The sequence below is a fragment of the Botryllus schlosseri genome, chromosome 11, assembly GCF_051294905.1.
Source record: "Botryllus schlosseri isolate E-star chromosome 11, Bs_hap1, whole genome shotgun sequence".
NCBI classification, from domain to species: Eukaryota; Metazoa; Chordata; class Ascidiacea; order Stolidobranchia; family Styelidae; genus Botryllus; species Botryllus schlosseri.
In genome coordinates, this window is record NC_137246.1 from 23,365,683 (window position 1) to 23,383,045 (window position 17,363).

General features: G+C 40.3%; 3 protein-coding genes across 3 annotated transcripts; 2 read left to right on the forward strand and 1 right to left on the reverse strand.

The window, feature by feature from the left end:
* The first annotated feature begins 934 nt into the window (after positions 1–934).
* On the forward strand, positions 935–3,844 carry LOC145449960 (adenylyltransferase and sulfurtransferase MOCS3-like). The gene has a single exon (XM_080328400.1). It carries the CDS (start codon positions 1,840–1,842, stop codon positions 3,127–3,129), a length of 1,290 nt encoding a protein of 429 aa, XP_080184526.1. The 5' UTR covers positions 935–1,839; the 3' UTR covers positions 3,130–3,844.
* LOC145449962 (7-methylguanosine phosphate-specific 5'-nucleotidase A-like) lies at positions 3,339–5,918 on the forward strand. Its single transcript, XM_080328402.1, has 2 exons — positions 3,339–5,053; positions 5,718–5,918. The coding sequence occupies exon 1, from the start codon at positions 3,797–3,799 to the stop codon at positions 4,763–4,765; it is 969 nt and encodes a 322-aa protein (XP_080184528.1). The 5' UTR covers positions 3,339–3,796; the 3' UTR covers positions 4,766–5,053; positions 5,718–5,918.
* On the reverse strand, positions 5,835–15,761 carry LOC145449961 (growth hormone secretagogue receptor type 1-like). The gene is made up of 8 exons (XM_080328401.1): positions 15,593–15,761; positions 12,495–12,676; positions 12,185–12,349; positions 11,962–12,114; positions 9,941–10,086; positions 9,044–9,155; positions 8,854–8,982; positions 5,835–6,239 (listed from the first exon to the last, which is right to left on the reverse strand). Exons 1-8 carry the CDS (start codon positions 15,674–15,676, stop codon positions 6,134–6,136), a joined length of 1,077 nt encoding a protein of 358 aa, XP_080184527.1. The 5' UTR covers positions 15,677–15,761; the 3' UTR covers positions 5,835–6,133.
* Positions 15,762–17,363: the final 1,602 nt, after the last annotated feature.

The window sequence follows — 17,363 nt, forward strand, 5'->3', positions numbered from 1 at the left end:
AGTCGATAGATCTCTTAGTTAGGTTGCTATTGGGTGGGGGTAGGTAGATGTTTCCTTTAGACGAGGATCTCGTGTAATGGGAATGGACATGTTTAGCAGGTATGAAAAAGTCATCAAACACAGGAGGCAGACTATTGGAAAAATATTTGCCCTACGCAAAGTAGTCTCTACGCAAAGGAATTGCTTTTCTATATGATATTTTCCTACTTTTCATTCAGTGTGGGTGCACGCCTCCTCTTTACATCGCCTAGGGCCCTAGGCCAAGGTCGGTGTCTGATTTCAAAGACTATACTCCAATTCGTTTCGACACATTCCTATCTTTTCATTGTTTCTCAATTTTTTGTGGTGTATTGAACTATAGAGGATGTAGCTACATCCTTTATAATTGAACTGATAAAAATTGCTAATAAACCAAACTTGTACTACTCTGCCCAGAATTTCTTGCATTTGGAAATATATTTCTGTCCGTCTGTCTGTCTGTCTGACTTCTTTTCTGACCGCGATAGCGATACGGCTGACTGCACATTTATGACTCTAATTGAAATCCGCTAACCGGCAGTAGAGCATCACCATCTAACAAACTACGTTACTAGACAAGCAGCCGGCTGTTGCCTCGCATATTCTGGGATCCGGATATAGCTGATCAAAAACCAAGACCTAATTACGCTGTATTGTACAATGACTTCCTTAATGCGCAGAATACAGATTAGCGGCCACCTGAGGACGTTTTTGAGGCGGACCGAAGCTCCGCAATTCCGCTCCAAGGTCAGTTCTTCGGGAGCTATCCCTCCTATGCCCAAACGAGAATTTCTCGGTATCACGAAACTTCTGTTGGTTTCGGCTCCGTTCATCTATATCGGTGGGATGATATCCATGCACGGCGCCAGCTTTCTGGAAGACTATGACATTTTTGTGCCGGAAGATGATGACGACGACTGATTTCCGGACTTTTCTAAACATTTATTCGATTATCAATTGTAATGCTTTGAGAATTCTGGGTTCAGGCAAGTTCATTTATACTCTCGCAAATGGATATATTTAGGGAATACTATTAGAGATGACAGTGCTATGTATTCAGTTTTAGCGCACACAGTTGCACATTTATGCCATGGTGTGAATCTAAATGCATGACCAAAGCTCTCCCCTTCGGGCCTTCGCTAACCTATAATAGGTAGTTTTGGATTGGATGATTGTTACTTAACTATAGTCGAAATAAGCACAATAATTTCTGTCTTCAACCTGAGTCAACGTTATTGACTTCATCATTTTGCGCTTTCATCAAGGGGAAATACTGGAGTCTATTTGTAAGCTTGTTTGTTTATATTGCAAGTTATATTGACTGTATCATAAATTCAAACAACGGTTATTCAGATCTTATGTATGACCATAACATGAAATCGTGTAGTCTAGTTGCTATTGAAATAACCGCCTCAACAATTCTGATTTATAATAATGTAAATCTTGCATAAAACTATATAATTTTTGCAATGTTCTGGTGAAAGGTTGCTGTTTTACACCTCCAAAATGTCCATGTGCTGGCACTGATACCTAGAAATTGAAAAGTATGATTTCCTAACAACATGCCTATTTGCATTTATATATCAGTTTCTCTATTTTATGTAAGTAGCCTACTTCAAATGCACAAATTGCACCTCATGTCGCTAGATTAGCTATATCTTTTTTGCACCTATTGGAAAAGATAGACTATAAACCTTGTTACTCTTATCTCTGTTAGCTTGACAGAACTGATTCCTCTCTGTAATTGTATGCTGATTAGATCTGTATAATTTGTGATCGTGTATGTTTTCATGAAGGTCCTATGTAATATTGTATCTAATTATGGAAGCACGTGTCTCCAATGAATGTGTCGAAAGATACAGCAGGCAGTTGATCATGCCCGAAATCGGAATGCCAGGACAAGCTAAACTGCAATCTTCCAAGGCTTTGATTATCGGAGCTGGGGGATTAGGCTGTCCGTGCGCACAGTATCTTGTGGCAGCTGGAATTGGTACTCTCGGAATATTGGATTATGATGTCGTCGAAAAAAGTAATCTTCATCGTCAAGTTCTACACACTGAATTGGGTGTGTCCGCGGGTATTTTCAAAGCGGAGTCGGCCGCCCAAAATTTACGCCAGCTTAATTCCAGCTGCAACATCATCCCGATATGTTCTCAACTGACTAGAGACAATGCGCCAGATGTTTTTCAAGACTATGACCTTATCATCGATGCTACTGATAACGTAGCATCGCGATATCTTATCAGCGATGTTTGTGTTCTCACTGATAAACCTCTAGTATCGGGTAGTGCTTTGAGGTGGGAGGGACAACTCACGATATATTGCTATACGTCGAAGGATGGCGTAACTGGGCCTTGTTACCGTTGTTTATACCCAGTTCCACCACCACCGGAATCAGTGACAAATTGCTCTGATGGAGGCGTGATTGGTGTGGTGCCTGGAATAATAGGTTGCATGCAGGCGTTAGAATCATTGAAAATACTAACTGGGAATGAGCCCTCGTACAGCCAGAAATTGTACATTTTCGGTGGGTTGAGAGGGGTAAGTAGGACTGTTAAATTACGCCCCAGGCAATCTTCTTGTGTCTCTTGCGGTCAAAATCCTACGGTCAGCTTAAGTAATCTTCCAGACTATGTCGAGTTTTGCGGAATGGATGCTGGCGATAAGTGCCAAATTCTTAGCATTCTCGATAAAGACGAACGTATATCGGTCGATGAGTATCAAGAGTGCACAGCGCGATCCAAAAAACATATCTTAGTGGACGTTAGAAATCCTGTTGAGCTCGATATTTGTGCATTACCTAACTGTTTGAACATTCCGATCAATCGATTACGAGCTGCCAGTGCTAGAACGCAAATTGAACCGAGTCAGGTTTTTGAAAAGTTTAAAGAAATCACGATATTGAAGGATGCTATCGATAAGAACTTGAAAAATGCGGGCCTCGATACACCGTGTAATGTTTTTGTTGTTTGTCGAATGGGCAATGATTCGCAGATTGCAGTGAGGATATTTAAAAACCTTTTTGACAAGGAAAATGTTCTTTTCCAAGATATTAGAGGAGGATTGATGGCATGGGCTGATCGGATTGATAAAAATATGGCTAAATATTAATTGTCGTAAGAAATGAAGGAGTTCTTTCATAGGTCTGTCCAAAATCACTTAATGATTTAAATCTCATTATTTGATCTGTTGATAAATCTTGCTGCACATCAGTTATAAAATAATGGCATCACTGCCTCATTTCACTTTATACCTTCTGGAAGCAAGAAGAATCGTTTCAGGTCCTTTAAATTGGTCGAAAGATGTCTATGTTTCTGCAATCGAAGACCATGGATTTGCTATCTTGATATTGAGAAGCGTTTCATTTTGATCATGCTCAAGGCAAATTTATTTTCTCATTTAATGAAGAAGATCCATTCCAATCAACTCAAAGTGATATGAATTCAAAACAACAGTGCATGCTACTATTGGCCGTCTGTTATGCGCCGATACTATGTCAGCTAGTATAGGATTTATCAAATATATCATTATTTCATGCTATTTGGTGTCTGCAATGCAAGTCATTTGAAACCACAAATCAATCATTTGAGGAAATGGTAAGCCTTTTTCATTTCTTTTGCTGTGTACTAGCTGCCTTCACGAATCTTATTGATCACTTTACTTCACCAGTAAGTGCAAAACAGTATGGTTGTGGTATAGTGAATGCATTCTGCTACGGTAACTTTAGATTGCTGTAACACCGTGTTGTCCAGTACTTGAATGTCTTGTCTTTTACTTGATGTACCTTCATTCTTGCGATAACAAATCATATCGTGGCGTTTCAGAATTTTACAGCTCATTTTGGTATACGTTAATCATGTACTCCAATAAGCTTTCGGAGATCCTGAAGCAAGCACACGTGCACATGAAATGCCCTGATGCCGTCGAGAGGAAATTACAAAAATTGATAGCCGACGGAACCAACCATCTGCAAGTGATCAGCGATTTCGATATGACCATCAGCAAGTATAAACATCTCAACAAACGATGCCCCTCGACGCACAGCATACTCGAAACTAACAACATGATAAGCGACGACATCAAGAAGCAATTGAAAGACTTGAAAGACAAGTATTACGCTATCGAAATCGACCATAACTTGACCAACGAAGAAAAAGTCCCTTATATGATAGAATGGTGGACGACCGCACACGATATTATTGCAAAAACCAAAATCAACAGGAAACATTTGCAGGAAGGCGTTTCACAATCCGGAATCAGGTTGAGGGACGGGTGTAATGAACTGATCGAGGTTCTGTACGAGAACAATATACCTTTGTTAATATTCTCTGCCGGCGTGGGTGACGTGTTACAGGAGGCCTTGAAGCAAAAGTCAAATTTTCATCCGAACATGCAAATCATATCGAATTTTATGGAGTTCGACGATCAAGGCGAGTTGACAGGATTTAAGGGACGTTTGATCCACACTTTTAACAAAAACGAGTCTGCGTTGGACGGGGACGATTACTTTGAACTGCTGACCCAGCGTCATAATGTTATCTTGATGGGAGACATGCTCGGCGACACTTCGATGGCGGATGGCGTGCAAAACCTGAGCGCTTGCTTAAAAATCGGGTTCTTGAACGCAAAATTTGATGAGCTTCTAGACCAGTTTATGGATGCGTGGGACATTGTTTTGGTAGACGATCAAACGATGGATGTAGCGAACGCTATTGTCGGCGAGGTGGCCGCTAAACAGAGTACCTGAATTGCCCCTACCACTGTAACTTCAATATGCGATTGAGCGTACCTGTTTGTGCAAAGTATATTTTTGTGAACCTTGCAATCTTGAATCAAATAGTTTCTCTTAGCAATCTTATGCTGCATTATCTCACGTCGAAGCCTTTAGCGGTGGTACTTCGTGCGACTGGAATACGACGGCGTAAGGTTATCTGCTGATGTTGTACTTGATAGTTCCCATGGTCTCTTGTATTTGCACATTGTATGTACTTCGTATATGGCTTTGATGCTATTTCTCTGCCCCTGATAGTATTTGGTGGAATATGTGGGTTAGGGCTCTTCAAAAATGACTTCTTTTCTCAAATCGCACTGGCTACTTGATAAAATTGTTAGGTTACCTAATTTAAGCCTACACACCAAATTTGGTTCAATTCCAACCAGTAGCCGCATTGCTACAAGAGAAGAAAGTTTCTATTTATTATATAAAAATAAATAACAATAAATTTGAAAATTTTTTGTTCACCCCATGAAAGTGTTAGATTGTCTATAGAAACGATGCTCACTAAATTTGGTTCAATTCCAACCAGCGGTAGCGGAGTTATTGCCGTCGGAAAATTTGGATTATGAGTAAAATAGTATTTACGGTGACCAATTATTTATTATAGTGGTGCCCACCGTAAATACTATTTTATTCAAATCCAAATGTTTCGACGGCAATAACTCCGCTTCTACTGCTTGGAATTGAACCAAATTTGGTGAACATCGTTTCTATAGACAACCTAACACTATCATGGGGTGGACAGATAATTTTCAAATTTTTTGTTATTTATTTTTATATAATAAATAGAAACTTTCTTCTCCCGTAGCAATGCGGCTACTGGTTGGAATTGAACCAAATTTGGTGTGTAGGCTTCAATTCTGTAATCTAACAATTTTATCAAGTAGCCAGTGCGATTTGAGAAAAAAGTCATTTTTTGAAGAGCCCTATTGTGGGTCTGGCAATTGTCGGTGTGCAAAGAAGTGTTTCCGCCGTAGATTTGGATTCTAAATCCTCTAGTTAAAACCTTGTCTCGTGTCCCTCATTACCTAGCGTGGAATTCCGTGTATGAGAAATATGTATTGGTGCTTAGGTACGAAATGAAAAGTCACAAGGTATGTAATAAAGTACTCGGTCGATAGGAGATTGGCGTGTGTGTAGTGAAATATTCCGGCTTGACTATCGCAGAATGTCCTGTTTCGAAGACTACCCGTGTACAGAATACGCATCACGTAGTGCTGAATACACGCCCGGCTAGCTACCCATTGGAAGCTCGTAGCCATTGTATGGAGTTGCCTTGAATGCATCGTTTTATCGGCGTGAGAACGGGCAGTGAGATACGTTGCCGGCAGGGACCCGTTACACCTTGCTGGCGTTACTAGGAGCTCCAGTATCATTTCGACTCGAGTGTGAGATGTGCGTCGGAGTTTTCGTTACGACCTCACCTTCCGGTCGGAAGCACCAGCTGTGACGAAAGAAATAAGAATTAGTGGTTGCCGAAGCATTTCGTCTAACCCGCCTTAAGGGGATTTTCTTGGGAAGTCACGTAATCATATGATGTTGTTACGTCACCAATAGTGTCATTACGAGTCGTTCGCTATGTGTTGTTTGTAGGGCTGGGCACAATGAGTACTGAAATTATACGCTCCTCGCAACTGAAAGTTAATTTACTAACGAGAATTAGAGTTTTGATACTATTTTCCACTGATGAAGCATTGAAACCTTGATTGGCCGTGTCGCAGCATAAGAGACATAAAGCTACGAATATTACTGGAAATAACACATTTCCGAAGTCATGATCATCCCACATTATTGTCAAGAAGTACAATGAAATCGGTATGGTCGAAAAATTACCAAAATAACTTCAATGTGCCGGATAACAGGCATTATGTTCTTCGTGGTGGCATAAAAGGTGCATATTTGAACGTTGACATAGTATATTCTGTTGTGACGTCATAATGAGTGATACTCGACTCAAAGCATTTTACGTGATTCAGAATCGAATCACTCAGGTACTCGGTTTTGCCCAGCCCTAGTTGTATGTGGGTTACACTGCGCGCCGCAGTTGATTCGAGAAGTCGCGTTAGCGAAGGATTGCGTCATCTATCAAGGTCGGTATAATGGCGTAATACACAAAACTGCGTTCCGCCGTAGACGGGTTCAGGTTCCAAGAGTTTGGATTTAGCGTTGGAAAATCGGCCCACCCCCGGTACCAACCTCAGAACATATATAGACACTAGACAGTTGAACCAGTTTCGCAAATTCTGCGCCTGTCTGTATCTTTCTTATTGTATATATCACTACCAGCGCGTGCGGATATCGCGTGAGCTGGATGATGAGTCGCCACTGAGGACTTACACGCCTCGTATTAGACCAGGGGTTTTCAACCAATGAGGCGTGACCTAGTAGTGGGCCACGTAGGCCCGTACGGACCTTGCATGGTCAGGGCCGAGATACAGAGCTTATTTGTAAGATCATTCCTCATTTGCAATGCAATGTCCTAGAACAGTGGTTCTCAACCGGGGGTCCGCGAAGCAATTTCAGGGGGTCCGTGAGACCTCTAAATTTACAAAATGATTGATAACCTAATTTTTACTTTGTTTTTAAATTAGTGAAAGCATAAGGCAGTTTTCCTCCACAACTGGTAAAACCTCATTACTCGCATCATCAGAATATTCTGATGATGCGAGTAATGAGATTATTTAATCTTCTGACATGAAATATCTCACTATGAACATTCATTTTTATTGCCAAATCGCCAATAACCTGCTGATACAAACATATTGCTGTTTAGAGACGTTTTGTTGGGCTTTGTGGAAAAAAATAAAACTATAGGGAGATAGTAATGTCAACCAGGTTGACTTCGTAAATGTTTGAGAATTATTTTTGATTTAAAGTTGTCGGTGTCATCAAATTAGGGAACAGTAGTATGAAATAAAAACTCCTGAAGTACTTTTCCTATTTTTTTTTCCAAAAAATAGATTGAAACCTCGCCACGAAATCCATTTATCCTGTGATATACATAATCACTTGCAGTGACTTAAAAAGCCCAGAAATGACAGTGGGTCGAGCTGAAATTTTACGGCAAAAGAACCGATGAAAACCTGGAAGATAAATAGACTTTGAGAGTGCAAGTGAATTTGACCATGAAAAAATACATCGAACTGCGTGAAATATATCCTGTCGTGGAGCACAAAGCCCTAAAATAGGCTATAAGTACCAACGTCGTGTGTTGTAATAATAATAATATTGCTAACATAACCACTATTCCAGAATAACTTCAAGATGATATGCTAGATTAAAATGAGTAAGCTGGACGTGATATGTTCTTTAAAAATATGTTTCTTCATCATGGTGCCATAAATGTTGCGAGCATACCAAAAGTGTCGTTTGAAGCGTTGCTCGTTAATACTACATTAGCCTCCATCCATCTTTGTGGAAAGGGATTCTCGACACTCGTTCATATCACCACTTACTTCAAGAAATATCGCTGCAAAATTAGCTAAAAAAAATAATAAAAGTCTACCCAATTTCTACATAAATAGTATGGTGTTATTTTCAAGAAAAATCATTTAGTTGCTGTTTATCACAAGCCTACAGTTCATATTTGCACAAGACAGATGACGGTCGCACCATAATTGTGCCAAATTTGAACTAAAACTTTAGGGGGTACGCGAAGGTCCGTCACGGTGAAAAGGGGTCCGCGAAGCCAAAAAGGTTGAGAACCACTGTCCTAGAAAAAGCATTCCACTCCAAGTGGTAATAATAAGGCGGTGACGAAATTTCGCAGTCTTCTTTGTCATATACGGCCGTAAACCTAACTTTACGCTGATTGGTCGAGAGACAATGGCCATGGATACGGCGCAACAACGGAGGACGCTGCATTTACGTAAGCCTAGTTGACACTACAATGTATTCCTATGGTCAAGTAGACTGTATAAAAACGACGCCATGTTTCTACTAATTTAGTGGGCCATTAGCAATAAACGTTGAAAATCGCTATCAGTCGCGTTACTACACTCGTCAGTCGTCACCGGATTTAAATCTACGATTATAATCCGCGTTTCACTCCAACTTACCATAATTTCATCAAAATTTGTTTTGACGATTTCCTCATTTTTTCCGAAGACACGTTGTATGCGATTGGATTCATGCACTCTGATAAACGTAAGGCAAAGTATGCTGAAACTCCAAGCCAGTAATCTACGCTGCAATTGCAAAGAATATAGTTGTGTTTCCTTCACTCCTTCACTCGGAGCGCGAACTTACAGTTTGTCCTTGCCGGAAACTCGCACGGTCCACATCAAATATGTGGTCATAGGTAGATAACCGATCATGAATGAAGAGGCTATCATCGTCAATTGCACCACCGCTCTTCTCTCTGCATGCGAGAACAAAGGTTGAAGTTGAATTTTTGCTGGTCTAATTTACCGGCGAAAGTATAGAAAATTTTTGAATATCCATTGAGGATGCAACTCAGTTTGTGACTGTAACCATGGGACGTATCGAGTCAGACATTTTAACATATATGCTACCCCAATTTCTATATAACTATATTGGCAAACTTGCCGAGATTGATGGATGGCAAATTCGCATGCATAGTTGCCCGCATATGGACAATTGAGACTATCGAATGTTTTCGATAGTTGAGACACCAGGAAAATACCCATTTTATTGAAAATGTCTTATTGATAAAGTCAGGGCTATGCGACTCCACTCCCGACTCTCGTTTAGGATTCCAGATCTCGACTACTTGCAATATTATATTACGACTCTGCCAATTTTAATTTACGACTCCAATTTCTATTCTCGGGACTATTGCATGAAAGGAATAGATTATACGAACTCCGAGGGAGGACGTATGGTAGCACTATGGTATACAGACTCCGACACTTGATGACAACTCCCTCTGATCAAAAACGACTACTCCATACTCTTCCTCTATCGGCAGCTTCATATCGAATTTCACGACTTATACTCCGAGTCCCAACTCAAACAACTTGAAAAGTGCCACTCTGAGTGAACTTCTAAGTGGCCAAAATTGTCCCCACTGCCACTATGACTGCGACTCACCAGCCCTGCTGCAAGCCCCCGTCCGTACGTTGCAGTTTTGTTTGACGAAGGCAGTTCGTAACTATCGTTCGATTTCGCGAAGGTTTGACTCACCTTTGATCTTGCGCAACTCGCTTTTATAAGTTTTAGAAGAATGAAGCTCCCTCGCTATCAGCACTGACACCACGATGAGGATGAACATCGGTGTAAGAAGGAAAATACTTGCTGATACAGTGTAGTAAACTCGATATTTACTTATGCTGTGAAAGATATGAACATAATGAGGCTAATATAGTCTTCTCTTGAGAGTCGACGCCTGAATATCTTATAGACTATAGACCGGTGGTCGGGAACCTTTTTCGTCCGAAGAGCCATATTGACCCTATATTTTCCATTTTAACTCCCAAAGAGCCATACATGTAAATCAACTATTACGTCAGAATTGAAAAATCGTGACGCCATGGTAGCACAAATTCGAAATCACTACATGGGATTCGTCGTTTGCAACTATTTCCTCGGTAAAAACTCGTACTAATCATGCTGATCGTCTTATTTGAGTAATGAGTGTACCAAACTTGAGTTACATAGCCTAGATCTTTTGCAAGTTATATATTTTTAATCGTATTGCACTGAGTGGCCCGTGATATTTTTCGAAGCTCAAGACAATTAACATTTAGAATTCCAACAGACGTATAGACAACAATAAAAGTATGAATATATATGAATATACTTTTACTGTTGTTGTTTACTGTTGTAAAAGTATGAATATACACGCTATTTACAGTTAATGCATAATTTGGTGTTGCATGTTGCATGTTTTTCCTGATGGCTTTGTAGTCTGTTAGATAATTGTTGTTCATACAAATTTAAGACTTTCTTCAGTTATACGAGATCGTAGGTTCGTCTTGATGCGAGGACCCATGATGACATAATACGTAGGTGGAGCCAAACATGGTCACTATAGGGCAGAATACATATACGCACTATAATGTGTGATGTGTCAGTGACGTGGGGTCAGAGGAGACAAGTTAGGCAGCGCCTCACCTGTCTACTAGATTTTAAACATTTTTACTACCAAATTGTTCGAAAATAAAGCGCGAAAGGAGAGTAAGGCATATGTGAGGCACGACTGGGCCATGCCTTACCTGCGATAGCGCAATTCGTCGTATATATCTTAGAATTTATAATAACTGATATTAATCGAATGTAATTGTCGCACTGATTCCGATTCGATTTCTCAATTCTTAAAGTATTCGGCGGTAACATAACGTTGCGCCACACGCCTATATTTTAACAGCGACTACAAAGCTACGTTATCAATCACTAACGTGGATCGCTATGGCGTTGTTTGTAATTTGAATTTGTAATTGTGAATGTCACTTCCAACCACGACAGTTCATTTCTCGCCGTAGATCAGGAAGAAAATGTGTAGGCCTATTTGAAAACTGCATTGTGATACAGGCGCCGCCATATCTCCTATAGTTTATTTGATCAATCATCGTATCGTGCAATCCATGATTTCGTGGCGGGTATATCGAAATCCGAGTGATAGTGGTCGCCGACAATACAGCAGCTTAAATTTGAGGATTCTGAAAAGGGGGTCCGAGCCCCAAACCCTGAATACGCAACTGTATAAACCTTTTAAAGACATGTTTATACTACCACAAGAATAATTATACTGGTGGTGCTGAAGATTTAATAACAAGTTGCTGCAGTTTTGACAAATTAAGCCCAAAATCAAAAAAATTCGAAAAGAGCCATATATGGCTCGCGAGCCATAGGTTCCCGACCACTGCTATAGACAGTGTGCAGACATTGTACGGTACATACATACACAACACACGCCCTTACGACTGAATTGTGAATTCCGGGTAATAGGGCCATGACTGCGTAGTGCGTGTACTGTTTAGCGAAAGGTGTTATTGCTTGTATCGAATTCAACGTATTTATTTATATAGGCCGAATTACCATGTAGGCTTGTTATGCCAGTTACGTGTATTGTTTTCTTAAATTGTCCATTTCCATGAATTTTGGTTGTGAAGTCGCTAACATCCGATGTTATTATTTATAGGATGGACACTTCAGTAGGATATCTACCGTTCATTCCAATAAAAGGCCTCGGGGCAGCGACTCACCCGTTATTCAAGAAATTTATTGAACACATCGGCCAAAAAGAGTAAACTCCGCCGTCTTGAGGCTTTGGAATCGCTTCGTAAAACGAACTGTACACGAAGCCCCCAAATATAACGCTTAATACCCAAATTGAAACAACCCAAATGATGATAGACCTGCAAAATTAATCGGCAAGAAAAGCTGATAAGATGTTGCCTCATATATTTGTAGGAAATGATAACATACCTCATCTTGGTTGAGCCCATGCGATGAGGCCAACGTACGAGAATGTACCTCCATATTGCGAATGATGCAATATGCATTGCAGTGCAGTATGAAGTGGATTCGTCCATAAACCAATATAATTTGCATGCTACTTGTCCAAGTTCCCATGGATTAAATCCCCATGTTCTATCGGAGTAGACACAAATATTGAAAACGAAATTATTGATTTTGGTACGCTAGAATTAGTCGACGTCGTAGGCTATAATATATCTTTCAACTCATCAGATTTTAAATGTATATAATCTCCGGCTTCATAAGACAAAGCTCTCACCTCCTATATAACCAGAGGGGCGAGGCAATTAATCCAGATAGTAGATCAGAAATTGCCAGGCTTAATAAGAAGATATTGGTTTTTGTACGCATGAACCTTTTTGTTGTAATCGCCAGGATTGTGAGCAGGTTTCCTGCAGTGCTCCAAATCCCAAAAACAACTATGATCACTGTCATGCCCACCTGAAAGTATAAGTTATTACATGTCAAGTGTCGGTGGCGTTTGAAGATGAACATAACACATTCTTCTCGATTCTGGTATATAAATATGACGATTATATGCATCGCTTGGGCATCATACATCGTATATAGTTCGATAGGATTGCGATATACCAGGATTTCCCCAGTGGTAAGGGATTAAGCGTCACATACTGCACCAGGAAATGGTTCAATGTTGTGGATTTAACAAAAAATAGGTTTCTTTATTGCCAGGCTTTTTACATCTTTTACTACGTCATGAACGTCCTCCCTTTGTCACAACTGAATCTACATGCTGAACCTTCTACGCGTTAATCGTAGTATGTGTGCTAGTAGTTAGACTATAGCATTATAAAAGGCCCCCGCCACTCCAAGCCTGCTGGAACCCACGGGAACAGCAACGAGAGTAAGTTCGATTACATAATAACTGGAAGTTGATGATGGGGTGTCGAAGTATTCCCAGGGTCATATCATATGCTGTCCAAAAGGATGTCAGGTAAACTCGGACTGAAGTCTATGCCGTACTTCAGTATGTCATATAGATATATTATTGCAACATTAAACCAGAGGTGGTCAAAGTAGCCAAGAAAGCCACTCAAGTAGAAGTAGTCCTTTTAAAAGCAGTCTAAAACTGCTTGAAGTAAAAGTAGAATTGACTGACTTTAAATCTACTCATGTACGTAAGTAGTTGTGAAAACGATCGTAATTTATTCGCATAGACTGTCAAAAGCAGCAAATTGAGCTATGTGAAAGGTGCAGAGCTTGATTCATATTGATGCAGGAGGTATAAATTTTCGACATCATAAGCATTCGTCCGCATCATGGGATGAAAATGATAGCATTGATATGCGGGAATGCGATACTGATCCTCTGTCTACTCAATTTATAAAATATCATGGTATGGCGCCCTCCCCCATATTATAAGGCCCGTAGTTTGGTCGAAGAGCAACACGGAGACGTGGTGTCGGATATGGTGTTAACACTTTGCGCGATTATAGTAAACGTTAATAAAAAATATGGCTGATCATAAAAATGCCATAGTGTAGCTTTATTTTCGGAAATAGAGGCATTACTACTCTTGCTTTTATACTTCAGCATGTATGTTCTCCAGACAAGAGAACTGAAACTAATTAGAACTAAAAGTATGATACTGGGAATTGAAAGAAAAATTAAAATACTACTTCCAAAAGACGGAAAATATATTTCATGTCTTACGTCCAGAAAGTTTCAACAGTAGTCTGCTACAACCGGTGCGAAGCTAAAATAAAGTAAGAGTCCACTTTTCCAGATTAGGACACGCTAGTGGCTGCTAGATTACAATATGCTAGGTAAGTGCTAGATTGCGAAATGGTAGTTTCAAACTTTTTGATGGGCCATATTTACAGTGATGAAATATCTCATATGGGCGACAATACGGTGTGAACGGAACCACGCAACCCGCTGCCACTATTCCCTCTAAGCTGCGCGCGTGCGCGACCGCGCACTGCTTTTAAAGTAGCCGCGCACAGAAAAACGTGTGCCGCGCACAAGGATGCCGAAGTGATGACCTTCCTTTTTAGTCGAAACTTACTGTTGTCCAAGGGAGCTCGCAGTGAGTTAGTGAGTGCGCGCAGACTCGTGAAAAATTAGAGGGAACATTGCCCGCTACCTAAATTATATTCACCGATACGTTCGAAGCGTGACGAAAATTCTGGTCTTTACCAACTTTTATGAAAATTAAATGTTGATACTCCGTGAAAACAGCCCCGAAAGTCCTCAGGCTATCTTTTTGATTGAGGATTAAACTACTTCTACTTGACAAACTGAAAATAGCGAAAAGTTAGTAAATAGATCACAAAATATTACGAAGTAGAAGTAGCGGGAAATTGGATCTACTTGAGTAAGTACCCAAATAGCGGAAAACTACTTTAGTACTTCAAAAAAAGTAGAAGTACTTCGTTACTAACCAGTGACCACCTCTGCATAAAACCAACCATAATTTGAAATTTATGATCATGATTAATAATAAAATAATTGGTTATAATTATCAACTTCCAACGAAAATATGCTGTCGAGGTGATCCCGAAATCTCCAGCCCTGAAATCATTATTCGAAATTATTGTGGACGTGTGATTAGACTGTTTTGCTTGCTTAGAACGGCGGATCGTCAATGGTCATGATGTAGGCTATGCGAGAAATATAGGTGTTACGCGACGGAAATCACGCATTCAGATTGCTGGCACGCACGAGAATGCTACGAAGAACGGTTCGTGTGCTTTTGCTACTACATCAGTAAACTACACATTGTAATAACTGATTGTCGTGTATTTAGCAAACCCAGGAAACCATAGTCACGTCGACATAACATTCTGTTCCAATTTACCCTCGTCCAGATTTACTGGCAATTATTAGAAGCATGATAGCTTGGGCCTATCACATAATTTCATAATTTCTGCCATATTTTGAGCAGGTTTAGACTCCAAGAAGTGGGTCACAGAACATTTTCAAGCCGGAAAGAGGGCCACGACGAGAAATGATTGAACACCACTGGTCTAACATGAGATTGTCATTCATATTAGTAACCTACTTCTACTACCTACTACTACATACCGCTGTTGTGGCTATTATAGAAACAGTTTCATTTCAAATTCAATACTTTTTGAAAATTGCTAAACTTCTGCGATACTGTGACATTGAAATTTGCCAAGAATTTCCAGGCTAATTTTTGCTTCAGTACGCAGTAAAACGCTGGTCATGAATCAGACTGTAAACGTCGACAATCCGTGTTCTTTTATTCATTCATGATGGTTTACGAGAAATGGTTACGACATATATCTGTGCATTTCCGAGTTGTTCGTCGTAGCAAATAGGATTTCATTGGTTCACTTGACATCTGACATGCCAATCTTATTATCTATTTACCTGTTGTCCGTACGTAGCTGGAGATCCTGCTGCGTCGTCGCTCTCAGTAGGCGCTAGCCCTGTAATGGTTTCGTTATAACCCATTGTGTATAGGCTATAACACTACGCCGACTTCGCTTATAGATGAATTAATATCTCTATTTTACCCGATCTGCGGAAATCAAAAAGCACAATAATAATTTCCACGATTGATAGATGAGATAAACTGACATCAGTCTATATTATTCTAAATTTATCACTTCGATAATTGCTACAAAATCTCAATGTGCGTTGATACGTTTCAAAACTTCTAAACTAAACGTATAATTAAATGGTGCTTAGCCTCTGACGTTCAGAATGTCTGCACTGCATCCCTCGTATGCGTTCTCTGTTCAACCCCAAGTCGGCTAATATTTGGCGACATTACTTTGCAATTTGGTCAAGCTCGTAGGGTTGTCTAGGCAGGCGAGGGACTGCGCGAAAATGCGGGTTGCGTCGAGCCTGCACTACATTTATGTGTATACCTGATAGAAATTAGGATTACTCATACCTGCCAAAACAATGCAACGAAACTATCCTTGTATGACTCGGTCGACTTTGGCTACGTCAGAAGTATCTTACGTGGTCTTATTCATTCATCCCCAATAAAATAATATTCATGCCTTTTATATGCTGTCGGAAGAATCCAATTGTTGTCCCAAATTCACTAACCCGATAATTTTACATAAGCAGAATGGAAGCCTATATAGTAAAATCCTTTAACAACATCTGTCACTTCTATACGGCCGCTTTCGTTTTATCAGCTGTACAGTACCTACATCTACCATCCTGAACCAAAACAGAGGGCTTTTATACAACCAGTCGCAGGATTGGTGAACGGGCGCTGTAGGCCTATATGCAGGACAATCTTCAGATTATATTTTCATCTTCTCACACAATGTACAAACAATGTGCAATGCGATATACAAGACACAATGTGATGTAATGAACAGATAGGGGGATGCTGAAACGACCAGTTGCGGTCTCTTAATCAGGCATCCACCACGGCCTAGTGCCCGATGTCACAGTCTTCTTCGATGTTAATCTTTCTTCGTCGGTCCTTTTAGACGCTATATCCTGCTCCAACGGGTCTTTTATGATGCTTTATTTTGCCGCCGTAAGGACAGCGACACGGGGGACGAGGAGCCCAGAATAACCTTCGACGACGGGACTTGAACCGACGCTCACCACTACGTTATACCCCCCGATAATGTGTCACCTTCAGTAAAGGAGGGGCCAATTAATACATTTAAGGGAATTGCTGGTGTTTAGTTGAATTCTTTCCCGGAAAAGACAGTGGTGACTAAAACAGCAACTGAAGGTCATGCTTTTGGGTGGTATACTTGCAGTTAATCGACAGCAATACGCGAGAGATTGAGGGCGCAAATAATATGTGATTGATAGGAACTGCTCACCTTTGACAGTGATATAAGCTATACAGTGAGGGATCGTATACGCAGAGGTGGTCAATAACGAAGTACTTCTACTTTTGCGAAGTACTCAGGTAGATTTCCTCTACTTCTGGTACTTACTCAAGGATATATATTTTTCGCTACTTCTACTTCGTAATATTTTGTGAACTACTTACTTAGTTTTCGCTATTTTCAATTTGTCAGGTAGAAGTAGTTTAACCCCCCAATAAGAACGATAGCCTAAGGAATTTTGGGGCTGTTTTCACGTAGTACCAACATTTAGTTTTCATAAAAGATATGTAATAGCCAGAATTTTCGTTGCGCTTCGCGCACAGTAGCTA